Source organism: Nanorana parkeri, unplaced genomic scaffold (genome assembly GCF_000935625.1).
Source record: "Nanorana parkeri isolate BGI_ZX_2015 unplaced genomic scaffold, ASM93562v1 scaffold69, whole genome shotgun sequence".
NCBI classification, from domain to species: Eukaryota; Metazoa; Chordata; class Amphibia; order Anura; family Dicroglossidae; genus Nanorana; species Nanorana parkeri.
In genome coordinates, this window is record NW_017306337.1 from 1,919,325 (window position 1) to 1,946,409 (window position 27,085).

General features: G+C 41.7%; 1 protein-coding gene across 1 annotated transcript in view; it reads right to left on the reverse strand.

Annotated features, from left to right (window-relative positions):
• Positions 1-9,762: 9,762 nt before the first annotated feature.
• Positions 9,763-27,085, reverse strand: part of LOC108804658 (coiled-coil domain-containing protein 150-like) — a 42,315-nt gene continuing 24,992 nt past the window's right edge. The window contains 12 exon segments of the mRNA XM_018576499.1: positions 9,763-9,849; positions 10,028-10,219; positions 12,813-12,939; positions 13,710-13,879; positions 14,365-14,458; positions 16,541-16,695; positions 16,864-17,004; positions 17,493-17,555; positions 17,654-17,761; positions 17,972-18,055; positions 18,674-18,766; positions 26,095-26,163. Of these exon segments, the coding sequence (XP_018432001.1) occupies positions 9,763-9,849; positions 10,028-10,219; positions 12,813-12,939; positions 13,710-13,879; positions 14,365-14,458; positions 16,541-16,695; positions 16,864-17,004; positions 17,493-17,555; positions 17,654-17,761; positions 17,972-18,055; positions 18,674-18,766; positions 26,095-26,163 (1,383 nt within the window).

Sequence of the window (27,085 nt, forward strand, 5' to 3'; positions counted from 1 at the left end):
GGACAGACAAGGCAGATATCTGACCCTTAACAGTACTGAGAGCTAAACATTGATCCACCCCTGATGGAACGAAAGATAAAATTTGCAATATAGTAAAAGCATGTGGGGAAACCCCAAGGACTCACACCTCTAGATGGAGAGACCACTCCCAGAATGTGGACTGCTGAAAGTTTTGCCCTAGTCAAGATTGAATGTACTTACATTGCTGCTGACACAGTCCTAGTGCCTCCCTGATGATTGAAGTAGGCCACCGCCATGGCATTGTCATACTGAATTGGAGCCGGGCAACCAGTCAAAAGACGAATCTCCCTTAACGTAGGAACGCGCTGTAAAACGCTCAGGTGTGAACCAGGCCTAAGACATTTATCGCAAGTTTGGATTACTCCAGACACCAACAACCCTGAGCAGATACACGATTCAACACACCGCCCTATCCCACCAGACTGGTGTCCGTTGACAATCTTCAGATTTGTATGGGGAAAAAAAACACTTTCCTGTTGTCAATGCAGGTGACTTCAACCACCATGACAAAGACATCCTGGCCAAGACACTTAATCTGATCATCTTGTCCAACAATAGGGGTGCTTGTCCCACACTGTAAGAATGTTCCTCTGCAAGTGCCTGGAATACTGAGCAAATTTAACTGCTTCGAAGGTGGATACCATCAGACCCAAAACTCTCATGCAAGATCTCAGATTGGATCAGTGACAGGACTAAAGTGCCTGAATTTGATCCCACATATTCAACATTTTATTCTGAGGAAGAAAGATCTTTGCTTGAAAGGTATCCCACAGAAGACCCTAGTACTCCAAGTGATCTGACAGCATCAGGGATGATTTTCCCATGTTCACAATCCACACAAAGTTCTCTAAGATCTACTGTATAGCACGTCACGACATTGAGCTCCAGAGTTGGATGAGACTGTTCTGAAAGTAAAAGGTCGTCTAAGTCTCTGATAATTGAAATACACTAGCAATGAAAGAGCCCCAGAAACAGAGCAAGAACTTTTGTAAAAAAAATCTTAGCGCCTAAGCTAGACCGAAGGGAAGAGCCACAAATTGATAATGAGGGTTGCCTACAGCAAAGCAAAGAAAACTCTGATGTGCTAGAAAAAGAGGAATGTGTAGATCTATGGAAACCAAGAAATCTCCCTAATGGAGAGGTGACAACTGATGGAATGGATTTTTCAACACATACAAATGCATTGAAATATTTTAAATCCAGAATGAAACAAAAGACCTTTGGGTTTGGGAACCGTAAACAGGTTTAAGTAAAAACCTTGAAAATGTTATATCAAAGGAACAGAAATAATAACACCCAGAACTAGCAGACCTTACAATGTACAAAAAAGGTCCGTCCAACGTTGCCAAGACATGGGAAGCCAAAATGCAAAAAAACAAGGAGGAGGCGGAAGAATAAACTCTATCTTGTAAGCGTGGAAATCACCTCTCTGACCCAAGCATCCCAAATCTGAGCTTCCCACGATCCTGCGAATTTTATCAGATGCTGCCCCCCAAGATGAAAATGGTGGGGGCAGATCTTGCTGCCGAATTGGACTCTACCGATGGCTTTGAGGTCTTTGATTGCCAAGGACGCCAAGAGGTTCCAAAAAACTTGGAATTGTCAGATGTCTTTTGAGATTGGGAACGGAAACCATGTTTGGAAGAGCGAAAGGAACGTTTAAAAGGAAAGAAAGGAAGGAGCAGGCTTGCCACGTTGATCCTTATTTCTCCGCATCTGAGGTAAGTGTTCACTTTTACCTCTTGTAGATTCTTTAATAATCTTATCCAGCGAATCCCTAAAAAGTCGATTTCTCACATTGGAGCTTCGCCAACCAGCACCTAAGCCAGATAGCTCTGCGAATCTGAACTAAAGATAAAGATACTCAAGGCAACAGACGACAGGCATCAAGAACCACATCACACATGAAATGAGAAGCAACAGTCATCTGATCAACACAATTAATATAATGAGGATCAACTCAAGCAGTTGCCTGATCTGCACTTAAAGATTTTGTCCAAGTGGCTAAATTCTGAGTAATGAGGACTGCAGCCAATAATGGTTGAAGGATTTTCGGTATATCTAGTAAAATTTACCAACCTATCTGCACTTTTCCTGTTTGGCAAATTATACATTATTTTAAGCTGCTGCTATCTTTGGTTTTGTTTTACTTGACACAAATGCATGCAGCTGCTTTGAGTGGGTCAGCTAAGCTAAACTTGCCCTCAATTAATTTCATTGCTATATACAGGTATATTTCCCAGTTTGAGGGCTTATATAGTATAGTCTTAGGGCACATTTGATAGAGGTCAATTAGCATAGCAAATCATTTTGGAACATTTTGTGCTAGCTAGCTGGATTAAATGCTATAACATTTTACAATGTCTAGGATTTTGAAACAAATACCATTTAGAGAATAGTGCTATTCTTAAAATGACCTTTCAGACATTTTAAACTTTACATTTTACAAGTACCCAAGACAAGGCACCACAAAACTAAAAGGCTTTTCTTGCATGCCCCTCTTATCCTGGATTTTTACGAAGGAACAACCTACCCACCATCCCCCTGCTCAATGAAAAATGACGGTAGATGGGTTATGCATAGCTTGGGTCCTTATAAAAAACACAAAAAAAGTAATTTCTGACAAAGATAAGTGTGACAGCATGTATCATCTGTTTCTGGGTCTTGAGCACAAATGTTACTTTAAGTAGTTTATGATAAAGGTATGAATTTGCTTACATTACTGCTTATAACAGCATTCACAGAACTGTTGGATATTTATGGCCCTTCAGGACTAGGCTTGTATCATAATGGCTACAAATTTGACAAGCTTTGTGATTTGTGGTCTTCCAGAATAATCTCTATTTTTTTCTAAAGAAACAAAAAGAAATATGAATAACACAAAAGAAGTAAAGATATTTTTAATACAAAAATATAATACAGTGATGCACATTGTAAATAAATAAATATCTTGCTGTACACAATGTTAAACATCTATGCAACTGTTGGAGATTACAAACTTGTGCACATTTTTAGAACTTTACCAACATGTTGATTTTGTTGTTTGTTTTACTCCTCATAACCCAGCAGGACAAGAATCATGAATAAATACTGCAATCCATGTAATAAATCTCCACTTTCTTGCTTGTGTTTGGCACACTGTTTTTTTAAGTCTAATTTCAGACTTCCACAGCAATAGATTAACTTTTGGTCCAACTTCAGCACAAGCACTGTATATCTTCACTTGTTCTCTGCCTGGGTTTGTTCACTCTTTGGGCAGAAGATTTCTGGAAATCAACTTAAGCTTCTGCTTTGTCTCCCAATGGTCAGCAGTGGATTGGGGAAGAAAATGAAAAATCTTTGCGTGGTTATATTCAATGTCCTAAAGGAGAAATAAAAACTACAATAAAACAAACTCATTAAATTCATTAAAACATATACAGTAAGTTATCAAGGCTAAGTAATGTCTAAAAATTCCCGCTTAGCAATACTGATCTAGAGGAAAGGAAAATAAGACTCCAACAAGGTGGTCATATCGGTTCCTTGGCTCAATCACCAACCAATTAAAAGGAGAAGTCTTACTCCAACAGTCTATACTGCTTTTTATCCCACTGCTTTTTATTATAACAGCTCATTCCTCTTATTATCAATCACTCGGTGCAAAGCCTCGTGATTGACAGCTCTTGTCTTACTGTCCCTGCCCTTTGCAGACACAAGAGGTCACAGGCATGCAAAGGAAGGGGGGACCCTCTCACGGGAATCAGCACAGGCACTAGTACTGGAAGGGGAGCCTTGTTTTGGCAAAGTTCAGAAACAACAGCTAGAGTCATGAACATTCAAGGATCAGAATTGCTACAGCAGATGATGTGAACAGTACATATTGCCATTAAAACACGTCGTGATTACCATCTGTGTGTGCATAGAGGGTAAACTGCTCACTCTGCTAATGCTTGGATTGCTGTTCTGTGAGCTGGAAAATCTTTGCGCTAGGTGAAGCTGAGCGTGTAATGTAATCACAGGGAGGTCCAAAGAAGTAATGACAGAGGAATTGCTTGCAACATGAGTATGTTATTTGGATAAAAGAAAATAGCACTGCGCTTCAAACTCAAAAATTATATTCCTAAAATGTGAAGAAAAAAAAATTCACATTTTAGGAATATAATTTTTGAGTTTGAAGCGCAGTGCTATTTTCTTTTTTCCTATTTTAGGTGTACTCACCTATTAAGCACAGCTGCTCTTAGAGTGTTATTTGATTCCTAGCGCAGTTTCTTTCTATCTAACATGTTATTTGGATGTTTGGACTCCTCCAAAGCCCAGTATGTTATTCGGAAGTTTGGATTCCTCCAAAGCACAACAACCCTGAACTGACAGATGGCCAGAAGGTTGCCATCTGAAGGCTGAAAAAGTTACGATGTAAAGTAAGAAAAAAACTTGCCCGATAATGCCGGGGATACAAGCCACCACAACAGAGACATCCTGGTTCCAGAATGTAATGTAAGATCATCTTGTTCAGAGAAACATTGAACTTCCCCCACTCTGTGAGGTTGTTCCATTGTAAAGTTCTGTAGGGCAATTGAGCAGATGAAAGTGCTTCGAAGGTAATAACCATCAGTCCCAGAACTTGCATGGAGCTCTGCAGAATGAATCGATACAAAAGCAAAATTGTCGAATCTGATTCTGCAGTTACATCAACTTCTCTAGGGCAGGAAAACCTTAGATTGAATGGTATCTAGGAGAAGCCTCAAGTACTCCAAGCATCCTGATGGAATCAAAGATGACTTCTTAAAGTTCAGCACCTATTCAGGTCTTCAGCATCTGCAACATAAATTACATATTAAAGTCCAAAGGAGGTCTCGTTGCAGCAGGTTGTGCAAGTATCTGACAACTGGAATACGTCTAAGATGAAGAAGATCCAGAACTGGTATGAGGATCATTGTCAATTTTCTCGAAGCCGAGGCTCAGTCAAAGAAAAAGGCCATAAACCGATAGTGGCTGTTGACCGGAGTAAAGCAAATAAGCGTTGATGATCTGGAAAGAAGCGAATGTGCAAATACACATCACATATGTCGATGGCTGACAAGAAATCTCCCTGATAAAGGGAAACAATAAATAAACAAATAGATTGCATCTGAAACCTTAGAGAGCGTACACGAGTAGAGAAGCTCGAAAGCCTCCTTCGGGTTTTTAAAACTGGAAACAGATTTGAGTAAAAGCCCTGTAACTTTTAGGCAGAGGGAACGGAAAACAATAACCTCTGGAACCGAAATCTATGAATGGCTGAAAGGAGATTTTTCAGATGTTACTGAAACATCATATCATCTCCCACACTCATGTGTCGGCTATACAAGCTTTCCAAATCACTTTGAAAGCCATCAGTCTTCCCCCAGCTGTTGGAAAAGGTGGGGTGGATCCACAAGTAGTGGCATATTCATCTGTAAGCTTAAATCCCTTGGCATACCACAGAAGATTAAACCCCTCTGAGCTCAAGGGGGTGAAAGAAACTTATGGGTTCTGAAACTGTAACCTGATTTGGAGGTAATAAAGAGGAGGGCTCCACCATGTGACCAGCAAGTCACATGGTGACTTGCTGGTCCATAAGTAAAAGGAAAATACAGACACACAGCAATAGCCAACTACACACACTCACTATATGCAGTCTTCAGAGGTGGGGTTGGTGAACTGCCACAGCTCTGGGCTTGACACTCAGCAAGGAATCTTGTGGCATTGGAACACTGCCAGGCTGTCACTGCCAACCACAAGACTATCACAGAGAGAGAACACCAGTTTATGAACTGGCAAATTCTCACTTGATGGCTAACTGGAGAGATTTCCAGGATTTTTCATATGCAGCATGAATCTAACTGAGTTAAAGAAAACAACCCAGATAGCAAGGATAACTTGCTACAAACTTGTGGCGGGGTGAAATTGTAATTTTGTTAACTTGCTGCACATATTCCTGGCAAGTTGTAGACTTGCAGAACAACCGCAGCACAAGTTCTAGTTGACACTTTTTGAACTTGTAGCAAATTTGCTTGGCAAGTCTACAGCAAGAGTCCTGCAGGTCTTAGCAAGAGCTCTGCAAGCTCGCTGGTCTGGAGATTTGCAATGCAGACTTGCTGTAATTGTGCAACAAAATTGTGAAGCTTGGCAAGTCTGTAATAGTTTAGCAAGTCATTTTCAAACTTGCAGCACAATCTCTTGCTATCTGGGAAGTCCACTCTACTGAGGGCTCTAAGCGAAATTGGGCAGGTGTGAGGTGAGAAAGGTTATTGCCTTAAAGGGGCATGCCTTTAGTTTAGCCAGCAGTATAACCATGAGTTGCTGTGTCGCTCAATGGACGGTAGAGAAAAGGAGGTTCTTGCTCCTGAAACAATCTTGTCCTTGTGTAAGATCAAATTGAGCTTCCTGGAGGACAATGCTGATCACTCAGAAACCCCTCTGACCGAAAGCTATTTTGGATAGCAACACCAATGATATATCCTAAATGGGTTCGAAAAGGAGGTGTCTGGAACACTATCAATACTATGATTTAAATCTGTGTAGCATGTGCTTTCCCAATGTTGGAGCTGATAAAATTTATATCAATAAAGCACTGACATAAACTAAAATATACCCCCGTAAAAACAGATTGCAAGTCACCTTTGTGGTAAGGCGCAGGAATATCACAAGACAGCCAACAAAAGGAGGTCTACTAAGCAGTGACACTGATTAATGGATAAATGCTTGCGTGTCATTAGCCCATGGGACAGTCCAGCCTCCTGGTGGTATTTACTGTCCACAACTGTTCAGTTCTGCAGCATGCTTGCTGCTTGCTGGGGAGTAGAGCATTATGATCGTACTTTCTTCCTGTGTAATGTGCACAAAAACTTAATTCAGAAACTGGCACAGTGATAAAATTATATGACCTTTTGGACAAGTCTTTCTTAATTCTGTAAGAAAGGATGTGATTAGCTGGGACCCAGCAGAGCTATTTTGTTTATGTTAACCTCCCTGGCGGTATTCCCGAGTCTGGCTCTGGGTTAATTTTCAATACCAGGAGCGGTAACCCCGAGCCAGACTCGGGAATGCACAGAAAAGTGTCACTTACCTTGTCCCTGACCCTGCAGGGAGCAGCGACTGACAGTCACTGTTTTTTGTAGGAAGAAGACTGTGAATTGAGTGATCAGCGGTCACACAATCACTCAGCTCTCCACCTATAGAGACGGTGTGTGACAGCTGCAGTGTCCCTTGCTGACTCCAAGTATTGGGAAGAGTATACTTTGCTCTCCCAATACCTCTCCTTTAAAAATAATGTTTTTACAAATAAAGTTGCATTCTTGTGGGATTTTTAACACCCAGGTTTACCAGGAGACGATAGGGAGGCTTGGTGATGTTACAAGCCCCTCAAAGAATCAGCATCCTTCTAGGCACATCTTATACATTTCTATCCCTGTGATAGTGGGTGCATAGGAGATATGGATATATGATGTTACAAATTTTAGTAAACAAGATGTTATGTGCCTTGAAAATTAGTTATGAATAATCATACCTGTCCAGAGTCCACCATAGGGTTGTAAGGGTGTTTTATTTTACAAACTGAAACTCTGTACAGAGCCATATAAAGCTGAGAGAAAGAAGGAAGGAAAAAGTCATCTAACTGACTTAGAAGGACAAGCAATTTGAACTCCGGCTCTGTAAATGGTCTATTTTTCACCAAAGCAGTTAAGGTTTGTTAGGTAAATGTGAAAAAGAACACGCACATCCTCCTGCAAGCTGGAAATAGTAAATAAGTACAATATTGCACTGGAATAGTTCATATCTGACTTAAAACATAATAAGTATTCAAAAACATTGTGGAAAAATCACACCAAGGCGGGAATCCTATGAAGTCTGCAAATTATAGGTCTGCCACTCTCACTCTATTGTTCTGTATGTTAGTTTGAACATGCAAATTGCCTCCACCAAAACACTCACAACCTACAATTTACAATTTTAATGCAAGAAAATATTTGTATTGAGTGGATCTTCATGTAAAAGGTAATTATGTCATATACAAATTATTTTTCAATACAAAAGTTACTAAACTATCACTTTTTAATCTGCTGTAAACAAATAGAGATGTACGGCAATAGCAGATCATTATAAATGACACAGCAGTAGTTTTTTTGTAATCTTCATGTTGTCACTCCATCCACCACTATGACGCTTTCTAAGGCTGGGTTCACACCTAGGCGTATTGAATATGCGCGTTTTTCGCGCGTGTTTTTTACCGCGATTCGTGGTCAAAAAAACCGCGCGAAAAACACGCGTTTCCGAGGGCTACTTGGCTGTATCCCAATGGAAACGCCCGATCAAAACGCCCCAAAGAAGTACATGTACTTCTTTGGGCGTAGGGCGGTTTCCCACGCGTTCGTACTCACGGAAAACCGCCCAGATGGGAACCATGCACATTGAAAATAATGGCATTTCCCTGTTTGAGCGTTTTTCCGCGAGTACGAAAGCGCGGAAAAACGCCCAGGTGTGAACCCAGCCTAAGACTAAACACCGACATTAAATGGCAATCATAAACACTCACTTACAGTCAACCTCAGTGAACTTTTTTGGCAAAATGCTCATAATTTGTAAGCTCTGCTCGGCTGAATTTGTAAAAGTAACCACTATGCGGGATAGGGAGGCAGAGTAGGAAGCAGTAACTATCACTGGAGTTTTAGGACAGGTTTTTTAACCTGACAGCAACTGGCTGACCGGTTGGTTGGACAGCCAAAGACATGAAATCGTCGCCTGACCCAGCTGAAACTACCTGGATGGGTAACTGTCAAATCATGTGCATGGGTACACTAGAACATTAAAAGTCAGTCACCAAAGCAGCCTGACTTATGTATTGCATTTTGGATACCCACTTATCTGACAAGAGAGATGTTCAATGGTCTAAACCCTGAAAATAAAGGCACATGAAATGCTGCTTGGCTTGAGCTATCAGTTCATTCACATGTAAGAAGAATGTAAAGGGGGATCAGCTGCAGTGAGTACATAGTGCTGTAAGATGCATTCTCTAGAATATGACATTTAGTTTTGTTATCTTTGTTACTTTCAGAGGGGAACATGATAACTATTAAGGCAACGTGCAAAAGACCTTCAAATGCTTATTAAAATATGGAGCAAGAAATCAAGTGTACAGGCACAATACTAATAGTGACGCTGTGCAGGGCAAAGCAACAGATACACTTTAAACACAAGTAGGAACAAGTTGCTGCTCTAGTTCCTGGCTGCCTGATACCAGTGCTGGAGCATGTTTGTGATTCCCACAGCAAAGGCCACAGAATCAAAAACAGGATACGCACAGAGAACTCCAGTATTCAATAAAACGTTATTTCTCCTGAGACGTGAACAATGAACCCCCACCTAGGACCTTCCTCTCTGATGTGTTTCACTCAAAAATGGGCTTAATGGCAGTGACCCTTTACCCCCGTTTCCATGATTAGGCCCTTTTTGGGTTCCGGAATGTCTCCAGAAAAAGAATGTGTTGTTGAAGGCTGCAATACTTGGTGTGTGGTCACTCTTTTGGTTAAGGTTGACTTTAAAGCTGGCCGCTACATCATTTAATACTTACCTTCCCTTTACTTCTCACCTTTGAGGAGGGGGGATTGGGACATGAGCTCTGAGTGATCCCAGTTTGAACTTAAACAGGGTTATTGATTCACTCGCCACCCTAGGTGACAGTACTGGGCCAAATACAAAGCACCAGCATTATCACATGGAAAAAAGAAGTCTGAGTTACATGATTCATATATCTGGAAGTACCAAGTGTTTGTCTTTGCTTCCAGCAGCAAATGGATCAGCAAATGTATTAAATGGACCTATTGCTTTGTCCTGCATGGGAAAAGCACAGGTTCAGGTTAATACAGTATATGCAGGGCAGTCAGTGCTACCTTTAGAGAATGATGTGGATCATTTTACCAGTTTAATTCCAATATAAGGAAAAGCAAATATACAATATGAGTTTGCTAAATACGTTATGGAAGATGATTTAAAAATAATTCTAACCCACTTGTATTCTCTCTGCTTCTTTTCTGGACCCTTTGCTCTCCGTGTAACATCTGAGCTGTGCTTTAAGTCCACGTATAATATCCTTCTGTTGCTGAATATCTTTTCGCAGTATGGATTCCCGAGTTCTCAGCTCTCTGTTTGTCCGCGAGAGCTCTGCTGATTTTGCAGTGGCATTATCTAGCGCTTTCTTTAGCTGTGAACATAAAACAAAGAAGCCAATTATCAGATCTTCTTTTAGTTATAATGAGATCTCCCACTACTGCTCATCGGATTTCTTTTTTAAAGATACATTGATCTAGTACATTCTGAAGGTTAATAATGTCTGAAGGACCCCAGAGACTTTGCTTTCACTTAGAACCATCATAAAATACCTTTGTATCCAAAGTCATTTTTATGTGACTCAAAGAAAATTGTGCTTATATTTTCATGTTCTCTCTAGCTGCTATCTGTATGTCAAACAAGTGCCAAAAAACATCCTTGTGGAACAAATGCGGAGATAAAACAAAATGCAGAATAAACCTCATTGATTAAAGACAATATATGCTCTAAAGAGTCAGAAGTCTTGAGCTTTAAAAATACCTAAACAATCTGATTGGATGCAGGCATTGTTCAGGTATTTTGCGAGACAGTGGGGCCAACTAGCAAGATACTGAAGCTTGGCCCAGTGGGAGATTCCTCCATCCACACAGTTTAGCGTAGATGGAGGAATCTGTTGCACTTTTTCTATCTGTCCATAGAACATCTGCAGATAATCTTTACATGTATGGCCAGCTTAAGACTGCTGTCACATAAACAATTTTCCCTCTATTCCTGTTTAAGTGACAACTTAAAATTTTGGATTTTCTCTGAGTTTTAGGGGCCATTCACACCATGTCCGGATCATCTCCAGACCAGATTGTTTCCGGACCCAAAATGCATCCTAATGTATCCCACCAGCGCAGTCTGTTCCAGACCTGACCAGAAACATACTTCTTGTCCTATTTTGTCTGGTCTGGAATGCACTAGAAGGCATCAAAAACGCATCAAGAACACATACAAACACACTGGAAAGCACCTGTAAGACCATTTTAAGCAAAAAGATCATTTCCAAACCCGGTAAAAACGTGGCACAAACGCAATGCACTGCGTTCCAGATCTGGTCTGGAAAATGGTGTAAACCTGCCCTTAGTCCCAGTGAAAATGGCAATCAGGACAAATAGAGAGGGAGAAGCTCCTCAGCATTGACACAGACAGCAGTAAATACCCAACAGAGGTTCTGATCCTTCCCTACTCTATCAGAAACAAAACATTTTATCTTCAGATACACTTTAATGCTGATATTGTATATACTATACATGGAAATGTCTCTCTATCTTCAGTGCACTTTGCTTTTTTAGATGGTATATTATATTTGTTTTTACGTGATATTAATTGTTCTACAATTGCATTTTAATATAATGAATGAATTTATAATTATAAATCACAACATTCATTTTATAAATCAGATATATATAATATAAGTGTATGGCCAGCTTTGCACTGAGAAGGGAAACAGTAAAGCAATCTCTGTTCTGACTAATAAGGAATCACAGGATGCATTTGTAACAAGGAAATATGGCTGTCCTAACAAAAATACACTTTAACACATTGATGAGAAAATTTACATCAAGCTAATGCTTTAAAAAATGTTTGATCCCCATTCAACTAACAGAATTTCTTCTAAGAAGGGATTTTATCTACCTTTTCTATGACAGCTGCAGTTTCAACAGTGTTGGGTTGGATTCAGGTAGTATAATATGTACAGACAAAAAATAGACAACCTCAGGACACCACCATCTGCAAAGCTTTTTTAACTGGCAATGCTAGAAATGTTCAATCCCCTTGTTATCCAATGTTATTGAATAGATTAAAAAAAAGTAAAACAGTTCACAGTATTCGCACTACTAGCTCACAGGATACAAGCATTGTATTTTATGACAAAATAGTCTTTACACCATACAAATTGTTTTCCAAGAAACCATCTGCATCTAATGTCATAGGATTTTTAAGGTAGATAAAAGTCAAAATGATCTTTTCTTTTTCCTTCTTGAAGTAATGAAATACAACCACTAATGAAATCTAAATACGTATCTTAAGACACTTGAATAGTAATGGGAATATTGTAAATAGGATATACTGTATCTATAGTTAGTGGAGCTTAGGAGTGTTTTTGGGTTAATTGACTAGGAGATAAAAATTCCAGACAAATGTGTCACCTCAGTGACAATAAAAGTCCTTTTACAATGTCCATATACCTTTGATTGTAGACTTGAGGGAAGAGAGGCTTTATTTTCAGGTCAAAAATTCATTTAAAACCATAGTGACACATAACATTTCTGTCTCTATTTAGGTTCACCGTCTAGAAGTATGACTTTTTATATGACTTAACATTCCCATTCCAGCCTTCCTTTCTGTGATTTGAGGTTCCACATCAGTGCCATAATTATGCTGTGGCCCCTGCTGCAGAAATGGGCCATTACAGGGGACTCTGTTTTGTTGTTGTTAATTGTGAGTCTGTAGGGGTCCATTCATTGACAAAGAGTTTGACCCGTCTCTCCAACACAGATTACCGTAGGGCCTCCGCTACACAATATCAGTGATAACACATTTGAGAATTTGCAGTAAAAAACCTCTTTAATAACTTAGCTAGTTAAAGAGCATCACTGAAACTCCAAACCTTTTCCTTATATGTACAGTATAATTCTCCAAACAATCTTTACAGTCTTACTGTACAATGCTAGGGGTACTATTATATAACTCTGCTTTACCTCTGCTGCTTCTTTTCGTGCAGTCTTCTTTGACTCTTTACACTCCAATTGATGCTGTTTGCTTAGAGATGTCAGGTGTTCCTCTAATAGATGCTCCTTCATTTTGACCTCTTCGTCAGCCTGCTTCCTAAAGAAAAAAAGTGTTGAAAGGTTAAACCACTCATTGCACAACAGTGTAAAGTTAACATTGTAGAAGCTGCTCTGTGCGGCTGCCAGGACAGCAAGCCCTGTGCCAGCTCCAGACAGCCCTGTTAAAAGCTCACACAAGGCTATGGACCCCCCTCTGACCCCCACGTAACATTACTTTGCCAGTCACAAGGTACCAGCTCTGTCACATGCTCACCCATACTGGGTATTTCTTTGCTTTTCCTTTACTAGCCTGTTACTCAGTTTGGGTACTGGAAGCAAAGTATAAGCTGCTGGGGTCAGGGGTGCTAAGTGAACACTTTACTTTGTTTGGAAAGGTTCACTTTCTGCACCAGTTTAACATCTTGTGCATTTGTCTACATGGCTCCAGGGACTTGTCCAGCCTTTGAGATAGTGCACCCTGTTAAATCTGCCCAGTTCTATAATTAGGGCTAGTTCTGATCAACATCACAAAGGTCAGTTCATAAGACCTTCATGACATATGAATAATTTGCATACTTTTAAATGTGGCTCTATAACCAAACCTCATTGTACATAGTTGGCAGCATTGTATATATTTTCTGACTGTAAGCTGGCAATGCATATAGTTATACAGAATTTTAAAGTCTTGTGCAAGCATTGTAAATTTTCTTTTTTTGATAAAACAATTGCTGTTCTTTTTGTTCTTAAAAAAAAAAAGTAAACAAGAATACATGAATGTACTTAATATAGGTGATGTCTGTGTTATTCTGTTAAATGTTAACATATTACTTAATTAGCAATAATTGCTTTTCCTGTGCTTCTTTATTTTGAAGCCCCTCTTCCAGTTCCTCTACACAGTGCTGTAAAAGAGAGTTTCTCTGAAGAGCCTGATTCAGAGCACGGGATAGTTTCTGGTTATCTTTCCATGCAATCTCTATGGATCTTTGAAGAGGTTCTATCTGTTGAGAGAAATGCAAGGCATAAGTTTGACACCATGAATAAGAATAAACAATGGAAAGGGTTCTTTTAAAAGTTAAACGATAATCATTTTGGTCAGTAATTTTAAATGTGTGTGAAAGTTTATAAGATGGCATTTTATAAAAAAAAAAAATTATGTGTTTAAAATCTTTATTTCGCAAATCGGAATTTTTGCAGGGCGCATACATGACACTCAGTTTACAAAGCATGCTGAGCTTTTAATAGGGAAAACCCAGCATTGCCTGCAAGCTTCCTGGCAGCCTTTGTAAGCTATTTAACATACTTTGGTTGCTGTCTCTGGCAAGAGAGCGAGAAGTGGGTCCCTCCTCTGAGTCAGCCAGGACTATTTTAGCAACCAGAACCAAGTAAGAACAATAAGTAAATTTACCCGATTAAAATAAAATCATAAATCTATGTTTTATTTTGCATCGAAATCAATAACAAAATTAGCATTCTTTTAAATTACCTTTCCATGCTGTTGTGAATCAGCTTTCTGTAGCCTCCTCTGACATTCTGAAAGCTCCACCTCCAGTCTCTGAATCCGCTTCTGACTATTTGTCCTGAATAAGGATGATTTACTAAAATTAGCACAAAAGTGTAGCCCATAGTAATTTTGCAATTCACAGTAAATGGTTGATGGCACATTTTTCCATTTTCTTTAGTTATAATCTAAAAATTTGCATTTCTCTGAAGGACATTGAAGGCTATGCTTCTCTCAAGCTGCCCATACACTGAGTTTTTCCTTGATTCCCCCCATCCACGCTAGAAGCATGGAGGGGGGAATCCCCTACCCCATTGTAAAGTGTAGTTGCACTTTTGCAGTCAGATTTGAGAAAACCCCACTATATGTTTGATATGTGTTCCCATTCACACAGCATACCAAAAATAATGAAAAAATAATATTTTTCTTACCTTTTAGGGATTTCTTTGGTGAAGGCCTTTGTGCAGATTCCAAACTACTCTGAGCAGTTTGAGAGTGAATGAGAACACACAATATAACAAAAATAAAATATGTGTTATCCCAATTTGGCTGCAAAAGTGGAACTACACTTTAAGGCAGGGGTGCCCATTAGGTAGATCGTGATCTACCAGTAGCTGTCAAAGCTGATGCTGGTAGATCACGAAGAGTGTGAATGGCGGCCCATTTATTCCATTTTGGTATTTATTTAGCTGTGCACACATGATTACCTATTAGCCTGAGTCTGGTGAGCCAAGCTCCTTGATACCTTTCTGGTGGATACTGGTGGTTGAAGTGCTATGTATTACATCAAAGAATATTAGTTTACACAGCCTGTTGCACTACACTGTCTGCAAAATACAGCAAGGTGAGCCAGGAGAGAACGTGAGGAGGGACAGCCAGGAGAGCAAAGAGAGACAGCCAGGAGAGCAAGGAGAGACAGCCAGGAGAGCGAGGAGAGACAGCCAGGAGGATGAGCAAAAAGAGACAGCCAGAAGAGAGAGCAAGGACAGACAGCCAAGAGAGCGAGGAGAGACAGCCAAGAGAGCGAGAGCAAGGGGGGGTTTTTTTTGTTGGTAGATCTCATGTAGCTCGTCATTTGAAAAGTAGATCTTAACACACAAATTGTGGGCACCCCTGCTTTAAGGGTATGTAGCCTTTTTAGGCATGAATGCACCTAAATTACATCCAAGGGAACCACATGTACACATTGAATCGGTCTTGGATGCAGACCACCGCAATAGTAGGACTAGGTGAATTAATGATGTAGTCCATGTAGTATTCATTCTGAGAATATGCAGCAATAGTTTGCTTACCACAATGCAGAGTGATTGCAACAAAGCATAAGTATGCAGGTATCCTACCAAACTCAGTTTCAGATATTAAATATTTCCCAGCTCCACAACTGCATAGTAACAAGTTTAAAGACACTAAACTACGGAGTTAACCTCAAAAATAAATTCAAGTACCTTAACTACTAACAAAAATGTATCTTATTTGTGTATCAATCAGCTGTAGATTGTCAAATCATCTCTGAATTGGTGCTGACACTGTCCTTCCTTCTGGAGGGTGGCTACTCGTGTCTCCCATGGTCCCTGTGTGTGTTGTAAAGTAGATATATGCAAAAACCTGTGAGGCTTTAATTATCCTTTAATGTGTAGTTGCTGCAGTATAACAGAAGTGTTGCCATGGAGGAAGTAGGATTCAGGCACATGATCACACCGCTACCCTCCTCATATGAGCTACATTTCGTAACAGTCTTTGCTTGTACTCCAGGAAGTATTCAAAATTGATGGACGGAGATCAGAAATTTAGGCTTGCTTGTGGTTCCTGCCCAGTTTAGATAAGTAAGCTGTCACCTGCCTAGATGCAAAGTAATGTTAAGTTTAGGACAGTGTGTAACATTAAAAAGACTACAGGGTGGCCCAGGCAATTAAGGAACTCAATCAATGAATGTGTTGATACTAGTTCATAGTTCTAAGGGTGATCTGGTGGCCATTCTCCTATCACCAGGTAGTCACAGGCATTCCTGCATAGCTCTGCATAGACAGAGAACTGGGTAAAGTAATTATTAAAGGGAGGACAGAACAAGCAAAATGAAAGGTACAATTAGCATGTCAGTACATTTATGGACCAATTTCATTTTGAGATCAAGTTTAAAGACCTGAGATATATTTTACTGTACCGGTCTTTATGAAGATTTACGATGTCCGCATCTCTGCACCCCAGTTCAGTCTGAAGTTTTTCTAAGTTCTTCTGTAGCTTAGTGTGGGAGGACAAGACATTCTCCAGAGTTTCAGACATTCTACTTCTCTCCTCACAGACATCAGACAGCTGCTGCTGGAGGACCATTCTCTGAAGGTTAAAGTTATAAAGCAGTACTAATTAAAAATATTTTGAAAAAAGGAATATATGAAAGTACAATATCACATCAAATGTTAGACAGGTGTATTTTTTTTTGTCTCTGCAAATGGCTTACTTTATCATAATACAGCAAGATACTCAAACTGTATTACATACATTATGCTCCTTTTTCTCCTCAAGAGCTTTGATCTGTTCTCTAAGCTTTTTCTCTTCTTGGACAGCCTCATCCCTGGCCTGGATAGCTAATGTGAAGTCTTCCTCCTTACGATTCAAGAAGTTCTCAGTCTGTGGGAGATAAAAACACATAACTCTGCATTATACTGCCAAACACAATGTTTTCTACACCGAAATGCTCCCGGAAAGGACAGGTGCTGCGTGTGATTAGTACGCAGCCACCATCCTTCTCTATGGGACTACACGGCCGTACGCCCCCCTACGCTCACCTCAAGTGCAGGTCCGTAGTGGTGCGTGTTTCCTGGCTCGGATGAAGACAGGATCCATCCTGTCAGCGTACAAGTACGCTCACCCGCACGGACGTGCAGGGCGGGTGAGCGTAGGGGGGATATGGCCGCGAAGTCCCATAGAGAAGGACGGGGGCTGCGTACTAATCACATGCAGCACCTGTCCTTCCCGTGAGCTGCTCGATACGGCCCTGCACGCAGCACGGAGCTGTACGTGCCAGCCGATTCCAATGTGAATGAGCCCTAAATGTAAAAAATGCATATACACAAAGTACTGTGATGTAAATCACAAAACCTCCTTCTGATACTCACCTGCTGTAGTTTGGCCTCTGTTCTCTGCAGTCTGATTTTGAGAGAGTCAAGCTCTGAGGTAATCTACAAGAAAAAAATACAAACAATCAAAATCGAACAATGAGCTATAATTGCTATTCATTAGTCATATAACACATCGCAAAAGTGCTAACTGTGTGTACCTGTGTGTACTTGGTCTCCAGAGCACCACTGAGTTTACGAAGCTTGGAATTCTCTAACTGAGCATCACAAACAGATTGTAGGTCAGACTGTAAGGTACGTACTCTGCTCTGCATAAAACAAGATACCCAAATATAAGTGCAATGCCAATACAGATAATTAGAACTAAGCATTTATATGTTAATACGCTGTACTCTGTCCGGTATTAAATGCCTTTTAATAAATTGTAGATGCACTTTCTCAGAATTAGCATCTACACACTCTAAAAGTTTGACATCCACTGAAGTTACATAAATCTAGGAAACCACTTAGCATCTTACCTCCAGCTTTCCTTTTTCATATGCCAGTTTACCCTTGCTGTCTGTCAGTTCAGTCAGCAGTACCTCGATTTGTCTTTTAGCATTCTGCGAAGACACAACAGAACTGTATGAAAATGAATGCACAAGAATATGCAGAATACTAAACACATTGTTTACCTGAAAAAATATATTTAGAAAAGAAAAAAAAAATGAATAAGAGTCAGAAAAATACCGTATATACTCGAGTATAAGCCGAGATTTTCAGCCCATTTTTTTGGAGTACAACAGAAACGTATGCTGGCCATACTCTTGCATTTTTTTTCTCCCTCAGCCCTCGGGGTTGAACACTCTACTTCCCTAAACAACGTGGATGGGGAAATCTTCCCTGCCTGGCTATTAAATCCTCATAGCTGGCACCCACAACTGTCAGAATAGTGACTTCCGCTGACTGGCTAAAAATACTGTTTGGCTGACAATTTCTGTCCTGGCTCCTTCAACAAAAGAAAAAACTTTTATTGAACAGAGGGGTAGCGACAGAGCCACACACAACTTAAACTCCTGAGTCAGCAGGACTCCGCCAAAATTCGAGTAGCGTATGGCCAACTTTAGTAAAGCCTGGAGCATACTAGAAGTACTAAGTCAAAGTGAGAATATAGAAAAGTTGACAGAAAATGCTAGTTGAAACCATAATTTCTCTGCTGGGCAAGTGGACACTACACTTACCTGTTCCTGCTCCAGCACTGCCAGCTGATCCATAAGTCGCTTATTTTCCTTCTCATGTGCCAAAAGAGAAGCCTGTACAGAACTTAACTCTAGCTGCAGGATAAAGTATAATGTCAGATGCAATACATACAGTAATATATTTTACACAATTAAACCACAATGAAAGAGCAACTCACATTCAGTTTGGAAGTAAGTTAAAGTCTTACTTCGGGATAAGCTTATTTTCAGCAATCTGTTAGGCACACATATAACTAGCAACAATATTAGCGCCATGTACCTTGAAGCAGCAGCATTCTCCTCAGATCCACCTTCAAAGTACATCTTCAGAAGGCATATGATAGAATTTTCCTGTCCAGGGAACCAGACAATAGTGCCTGCTCTACCCATAGCAGGGTGAACGGTTCCTTCACCCCCCTATGTAGTTTGATTTGGGGATATTGCAGATGTCATCACGTCAGCATGTAAGGAACAGTCGGTGATGGTATGCTAAATGAGATTGAAATTCATGCCTCTTTCACATTCCCACCCACGCCTGCTCAGGCTTGCCCTGTGTATATTGTGCCTCACGACATTAAAGCAGGAGATTCTGACAAGAAGATCAGCACTGTAATGGCACCAGGTCCCAGTGCCGCCTCAGCCCGCATGTGGTTCATTTTATTTACTCTGCGCTACTGCCCGACCGCACAGCATATTACTTTAGGAGAATGGGCATTGACAAAGGGCAAGAATCCGACACGCCCACATACCTTTAATTGGATGTGTAGTTTACTGTGGGCAGAAGAGAGATGGGGAAATGACATGGGCGCCACTGTGTGCCCACCCACAAAGCCCAGGCAGACATGATAAAAAAGTGCACACTAATAACGGCACAAATACCTATATTTTTGGTTTTGGGCTGCATTATACCCTTGCTTAATACAGAAGGATCATAATTAAAATGAGGGGACCAATAGGAAAGATTTGGTGAAGGTATCCCAGAGTGGGTCTTAAATTAATACAGCACTTATGAGACCTTGGTACTCATGTACTCAGAGTTTACATGCATATACAATATGTATACCACATTACTACCATGGACCTCCCCTTTTAGAGTGTAAGCCCTCAGGGGCAGTGCACTCCTTACCATCTTGTCTTGAATTGTTTTGTGATTGTAATGTATTCCTTATATTGTAAATCGCTGCGCAAACTGTTGGTGCTATATAAATCCTGTATAATAATAATATATTTGAGCTGCATCTACTAACACAACCATTTGAATCTCTGCACGGTCTCTCATGAGTGCCTGAGTCTATTTCCCCACATCAAACCTCTTTCAGGCACAGATAGAAAATAATCTTTTGGAGGGGGCGTGGCGAACCGCTGACCAAGATGGCCGCGGTCTAGACGAGCTCTGCACCATCGATCCCCGGGACGGCAGCATAAAGCTAACGGAAGCTCACCTCGCATGTGCCGTCTGATGCCCCATGCTCGGGAGACATCGGGCACGCTGATCGAGCGCTGAACGTGGGGATGAGACGCAGCAGACGGCAGAAGGAGCCGCGATTCAGCAGAGGGAGAAAGGAGCCCAAGATGGCGGCCACAATGAATTGTTTTGTGATTGTAATGTATTCCTTATATTGTAAATCGCTGCGCAAACTGTTGGTGCTATATAAATCCTGTATAATAATAATATATTTGAGCTGCATCTACTAACACAACCATTTGAATCTCTGCACGGTCTCTCATGAGTGCCTGAGTCTATTTCCCCACATCAAACCTCTTTCAGGCACAGATAGAAAATAATCTTTTGGAGGGGGCGTGGCGAACCGCTGACCAAGATGGCCGCGGTCTAGACGAGCTCTGCACCATCGATCCCCGGGACGGCAGCATAAAGCTAACGGAAGCTCACCTCGCATGTGCCGTCTGATGCCCCATGCTCGGGAGACATCGGGCACGCTGATCGAGCGCTGAACGTGGGGATGAGACGCAGCAGACGGCAGAAGGAGCCGCGATTCAGCAGAGGGAGAAAGGAGCCCAAGATGGCGGCCACACCACGCCGCGAGGGGACACGTGCGGCCACAGCAGCTGCACCTGAGGTATTTGACTCCTCTTCGGTAGACAGCTTGCCCCATATACACTTAAGGTGTGGGACTCTATTAAATACTCGGCGCGCTTGCTTTCGCCATACCTCCCATTGCTTCCCCTGTTTGCCCAACCACTCTTCCGGCCTGGCCTGGACAACCCCAAGGCCTTTAGTTGGTGGATAAACAACGGTTTCCGAACAGTGCATGACCTTCTGCGCTCCTCTGCCATTCCTTCCTGGCAATACTTGAGGGACCATCATCAAATACCGGGAGTAGAACATTATAGATATCGTCAACTTCACCATTGGATCTCCACTCTAACCCTGAGGAGAGATCCTACTAATCTATTCACATGCTTTGAACATGTGTGTTTTCACGCCCCAGAGGGCCCTGGCCTAATAACAGTACTCTATTCACAACTAAATAGATTGATCAGCCACACCTCCCACACTTATGTTCGCAACTGGGAGGGGGACCTGCCCCGTCGATGGTCCATGAAGGAATGGCAGCAGATTTGGCACAATGTAGCAAAATGCTCTATTAGCATCACAAATGCTGAGGTAGCCTATAAGGTAATAATGAGGTGGTATCTGGTCCCAGCCAGGGTGGCGCGCCTGTTCCCCACAGCCCCCGGTACCTGTTTCCGAGGGTGCGGAGAAAAGGGGGACATGCTGCACATCTGGTGGCGCTGCCCCCTGGCTACACGGTTCTGGGTCAAGATATTTAAATTAATTGGCTCCCTACTCACTACACATATCCCACTCAAATTCCAGTATGCCCTGTTCCACATGTCCGTACCGGGATTGAGTAAGCCTCAGAGGGCTCTGACGCACTTTATTTTCCTGGCAGCCAAACTGACGGTTGCAGGAAACTGGAAGAAACAACAAATCCCTTATGGAGAATTTAAACAGAGGTTGGATCATATTATGCTTAATGAGCGGCTGTCTAGTATTTTGGAGGACAAACATACCAGGTTCCTGAGTGTATGGGAACCATGGCTTTCATCCAACCACCCAGGGATAGACCCAATGAGCTACAGAGGTATATAAGGTGGAGTGTGCTGCTATTGGCTATCCGGGTGTGAAGCGTAGGGCGGGAGCCTTGGATGTCCCGTAGGAGGTTTGATGTATGCAATTATGGGACCCCCCCCCACCCTTTACTATAAAAAACTGGCTCCCCTCCTAGCACCTAAACTGGCCGCTGTGTTCAACTCCCTCAGACAAGGCCGAACATTGCACCCCTCCTCACTCCTAGCCTACGTATCCATGATTCCCAAACCTGACAAAGACACACTAGACCCCAATAACTATCGGCCCATATCTCTACTGAACGTGGATATCAAAATTCTAACTAAAATCCTCGCCACACGGCTCAATTCCATTCTCCCCAGTATCGTTCATAGAGACCAAGTGGGCTTTATTCCTGGTAGACAGGCAGGAGATAATGTCCGCAAAATAATCCACCTGATCCATGTCCTCCAGTCCCGTAACATCCCGGGTTTCCTGTTATCACTAGATCTACAGAGGGCATTCGATTCTATCTCTTGGGAATACCTACAATATATCCTCCATAAATGGGGTTTCGGAGAATCCTTTCTAGTGTGGTTACGGGTCCTATACTCTAATCCAATGGCCCAGGTAAAATATCTGGGGCATCTATCCCAGGAGATCCCTATCCGCCGGGGAACCCGCCAAGGATGCCCACTGTCCCCAGCTCTTTTTGCATTGGCAATTGAACCCCTGGCCATACTCATTCGCTCTAGCGCCAACATCAAGGGAATTGAACTTGCGGGAGTGGAGTATAAGGCTAGCCTGTTCGCAGATGATGTTATGCTTACCCTGACGCAGCCGCACACCACAGTTCCCAACCTGCTCCACCTCCTACAACAGTTCTCCGTTATCTCGGGGCCGTCAGTGAACTGGGGGAAATCCGCTGCTCTGAATATATCTTTACCCGCCTTGACATATGAGCATGTTCGTACCAATTTTTCATTCACCTGGGCTAAATCCTACATTAGGTATCTAGGGGTTAAAATTACGGCATCTTATGAAACCCTGTATTCCGCAAATTATGTTCCTTTGTTCAAAACATTGAAACAATTACTCACATCATGGTCGACCCATAATCTATCCTGGTTGGGGAAAATTTCAGCAGTTAAGATGACACTAGTGCCCAAACTCTTATATTACTTTAGAACACTGCCAGTGCGAATACCCCCTCATATAATGCGCTCAATGCAGCGGAGTATCCTCCAGTTTATCTGGCACCCCCTCAGAGCTCGGGTGGCAAGAACCACTCTATACAAACGTAAACTCGATGGTGGGGTGAGCCTCCCCAACATACTGCAATACTATCAAGCTGCTCAAATCATACCACTGATAACTATGCATCAGCGCCACTTGCCCCCACTATGGCTTATGTTGGAAATCCCGAATTGCTCCCCTATGCCTCTCACGGCTTTACCCTGGTTGCCAGCCTGTGATAGACCTAGGACTCTTAGCCCCCTCATGATGTATACACTTAAGGTGTGGGACTCTATTAAATACTCGGCGCGCTTGCTTTCGCCATACCTCCCATTGCTTCCCCTGTTTGCCCAACCACTCTTCCGGCCTGGCCTGGACAACCCCAAGGCCTTTAGTTGGTGGATAAACAACGGTTTCCGAACAGTGCATGACCTTCTGCGCTCCTCTGCCATTCCTTCCTGGCAATACTTGAGGGACCATCATCAAATACCGGGAGTAGAACATTATAGATATCGTCAACTTCACCATTGGATCTCCACTCTAACCCTGAGGAGAGATCCTACTAATCTATTCACATGCTTTGAACATGTGTGTTTTCACGCCCCAGAGGGCCCTGGCCTAATAACAGTACTCTATTCACAACTAAATAGATTGATCAGCCACACCTCCCACACTTATGTTCGCAACTGGGAGGGGGACCTGCCCCGTCGATGGTCCATGAAGGAATGGCAGCAGATTTGGCACAATGTAGCAAAATGCTCTATTAGCATCACAAATGCTGAGGTAGCCTATAAGGTAATAATGAGGTGGTATCTGGTCCCAGCCAGGGTGGCGCGCCTGTTCCCCACAGCCCCCGGTACCTGTTTCCGAGGGTGCGGAGAAAAGGGGGACATGCTGCACATCTGGTGGCGCTGCCCCCTGGCTACACGGTTCTGGGTCAAGATATTTAAATTAATTGGCTCCCTACTCACTACACATATCCCACTCAAATTCCAGTATGCCCTGTTCCACATGTCCGTACCGGGATTGAGTAAGCCTCAGAGGGCTCTGACGCACTTTATTTTCCTGGCAGCCAAACTGACGGTTGCAGGAAACTGGAAGAAACAACAAATCCCTTATGGAGAATTTAAACAGAGGTTGGATCATATTATGCTTAATGAGCGGCTGTCTAGTATTTTGGAGGACAAACATACCAGGTTCCTGAGTGTATGGGAACCATGGCTTTCATCCAACCACCCAGGGATAGACCCAATGAGCTACAGAGGTATATAAGGTGGAGTGTGCTGCTATTGGCTATCCGGGTGTGAAGCGTAGGGCGGGAGCCTTGGATGTCCCGTAGGAGGTTTGATGTATGCAATTATGGGACCCCCCCCCTAGTGGTAAAATGACCGGCCACTATTACCCCCCCTGACACCCTTTTCCTCCTTTCCCCCGATTTCCTGTTTTCTGGGGCCTTTTCCCGCCTTAAGTTTTTGGTTGATCACCGGCCCACTGCCGGGGGACAGGGTACTTGCGTCACAGTATATGCTATGGAGTCGCTTGTGTTATTTAAGCACTTGCGAATGCAAGGTCTCCCTACTCCTTGAATATGCTTATGTATATAGTGGTAAAATGACCGGCCACTATTACCCCCCATGACACCCTTTTCCTCCTTTCCCCCGATTTCCTGTTTTCTGGGGCCTTTTCCCGCCTTAAGTTTTTGGTTGATCACCGGCCCACTGCCGGGGGACAGGGTACTTGCGTCACAGTATATGCTATGGAGTCGCTTGTGTTATTTAAGCACTTGCGAATGCAAGGTCTCCCTACTCCTTGAATATGCTTATGTATCACATGTAAATCTACTTGTACACTCTGGATTGTAATGAATACTTGAAGCATTGATACACTGTGGACCGAGGTCTTTATTGTGTTTGTTATGTGAAAATCTCAATAAACATATTGATACAGAAAATAATCTTTTGATGCTAACAATCCATTGTTTAGGTATCTCTTATTTCAATCATTTAAATTTTTCTTCACATTTGTCAGTTATTTTCTCAGGAATGATCCAAACACTCAATACAAAGTAAGTATTGCTTCTATTGTACTATTGCAAGATTGCAACCCATGGGCTGAAGGAAAATAATAGAACAAATTCCTCCATCAATGTTTAAGAGCGTTGATAGATGAATCCACCGCTCTTTCCTTTGTATTCTGACAGCAGCCACCGGCTGATTAGCTGCAAGCACCGTTCAATCGATCTGATTGAGGAATGCAATCTGAAAGGGTGGCAACAGCGTCACCCACTGTGTGAATTTCAGCCGTTTCATGAAGAAACAAGCAAAATTCACATCGTGTGTGGCCAGCTTTAGCCTCTGGACTGAAATTTCCATGGCATTGCACATGTGATCAGCTATGACACTAGTCATTTTAGGGCTTGAAAGTTTGGTTGAGACCTGAAATAAACACACTGGCAACCTTGACAGTTGGTGTGCCTGAAAAGTAATTGTTTTGGGAGACATTAAATTGGTGGGTAAAAGTTCCTCTTAAAGGTTGCATGATGTTTATACTGGATAAATGAATTCAGAACCTGCTTACTTCACTGTGAATGTTGGAATAAGCTCTAAAATGGATATACAGTATGTGTAAAGTTTGTAATTACAAAAGGAGATCACTAAAATGCAGGGTGTGTTACATGCTTTTTTTGCCAATTAGAGCACATGTATTTACAAGTTACAAAATTACATATCCAAGCTCTCTGTAAAGCCTTGTAGCTGTCACCAGAAAAGCTAATTTAGCATACATAAAGTGCCATGTAAGGACAGAAATATGTGAGCTGCTATTGCTGACTTTTTTTATAATGTGCAGGCTCTAGAGCTATCATTTTAATTCTGTTTTCACTATTAAGTATGTCACTTCATGTAATCTAATAGGATAACACTTTATTTCCCAAATTAAAGCCATGTTGTTTTAAAACAGGAATGAATGAAAAAAATATATACAGTATATATATTTATAAAAGACATAATAAGCTAGGCATCACTGATAACCATCACTCACCATTGTAGTGAAATTACAATAAACCGAAAAAACATATCGCTTGCAATAGTGTAATATCCGCTGAGTTTTTAATTACCTTATTTTCAGTCAGCAGAATTTCCATGTTTTGTTTGTTCTCCAGGAAGTCTCTCTGTGCCCCATCCAGCTGCAGAAACATTTGCAGAATACAAATACTAAGTATTACATAGGAATAATAACAGACGCCTCCAATCTGGTGGGCTGAATTTAAAGTCTTATGCCCACCACACGAATTAGTCTAGTTTTAAATCACTGTACAATATCCCTTAGGTTTACCAAAAATTATGTAGTGGGAGGGCGTTGCTAACAATAACTTCAGTTTTACATCCAATCAGGTAGCCCTACATAGTTGTTGGTAAACCTAAAGTAGATTCTCTAATCCACATGTAACATGTATAGCATTGTTAAGCCTCATGCACACGGTGAAACGTATATTGTTTTAATTGAAACATAAGTAGATTGTATAGTTGACAATACCTTTAAAATCTAATCGTACAATATCACTTAGATTTACCAACAAGAGAGTGCTGAAGAAAGCTAGTCTTAACCCCTTCATGACTGAGGCCTTTTTTTAAATTTTTTGCACCCATGTTATATTCCACATTTTAGGCCTGACAATGACTTAAAACCCCCACACATTATATATTTTCTGAATGCCAAAGACCCTATACAATATAATGGTGGTAGTTGCAAATTTTTATGTTGCGCAATATTAGCGCAACTCCTTATTAAACCCCAAAATTTAGTGACAAATTTAATTAAATGCCCCAAAACACAACAAAATACCCATTTTTTAAATTAAATATAAAAGATGAGGTTACAACGAGTAAAACGATACCCAACATGCCCAGTTTACAAATTGTGTGCGTCCGTGAAACGGCGAAAAACTGCAGTACCCCAAAAAGTCCACAGAAGACGCTTTTAAAGCCCCCACAGGTCATCAATTTAGAGATACCCCAAAATACTGGCCCTAGAATTATTGCTCTCACTCCGGCGTGCGCGGCGATACCCAACATGTGTAGCGCGTTCGTCGTTTTCATACGTAGGCG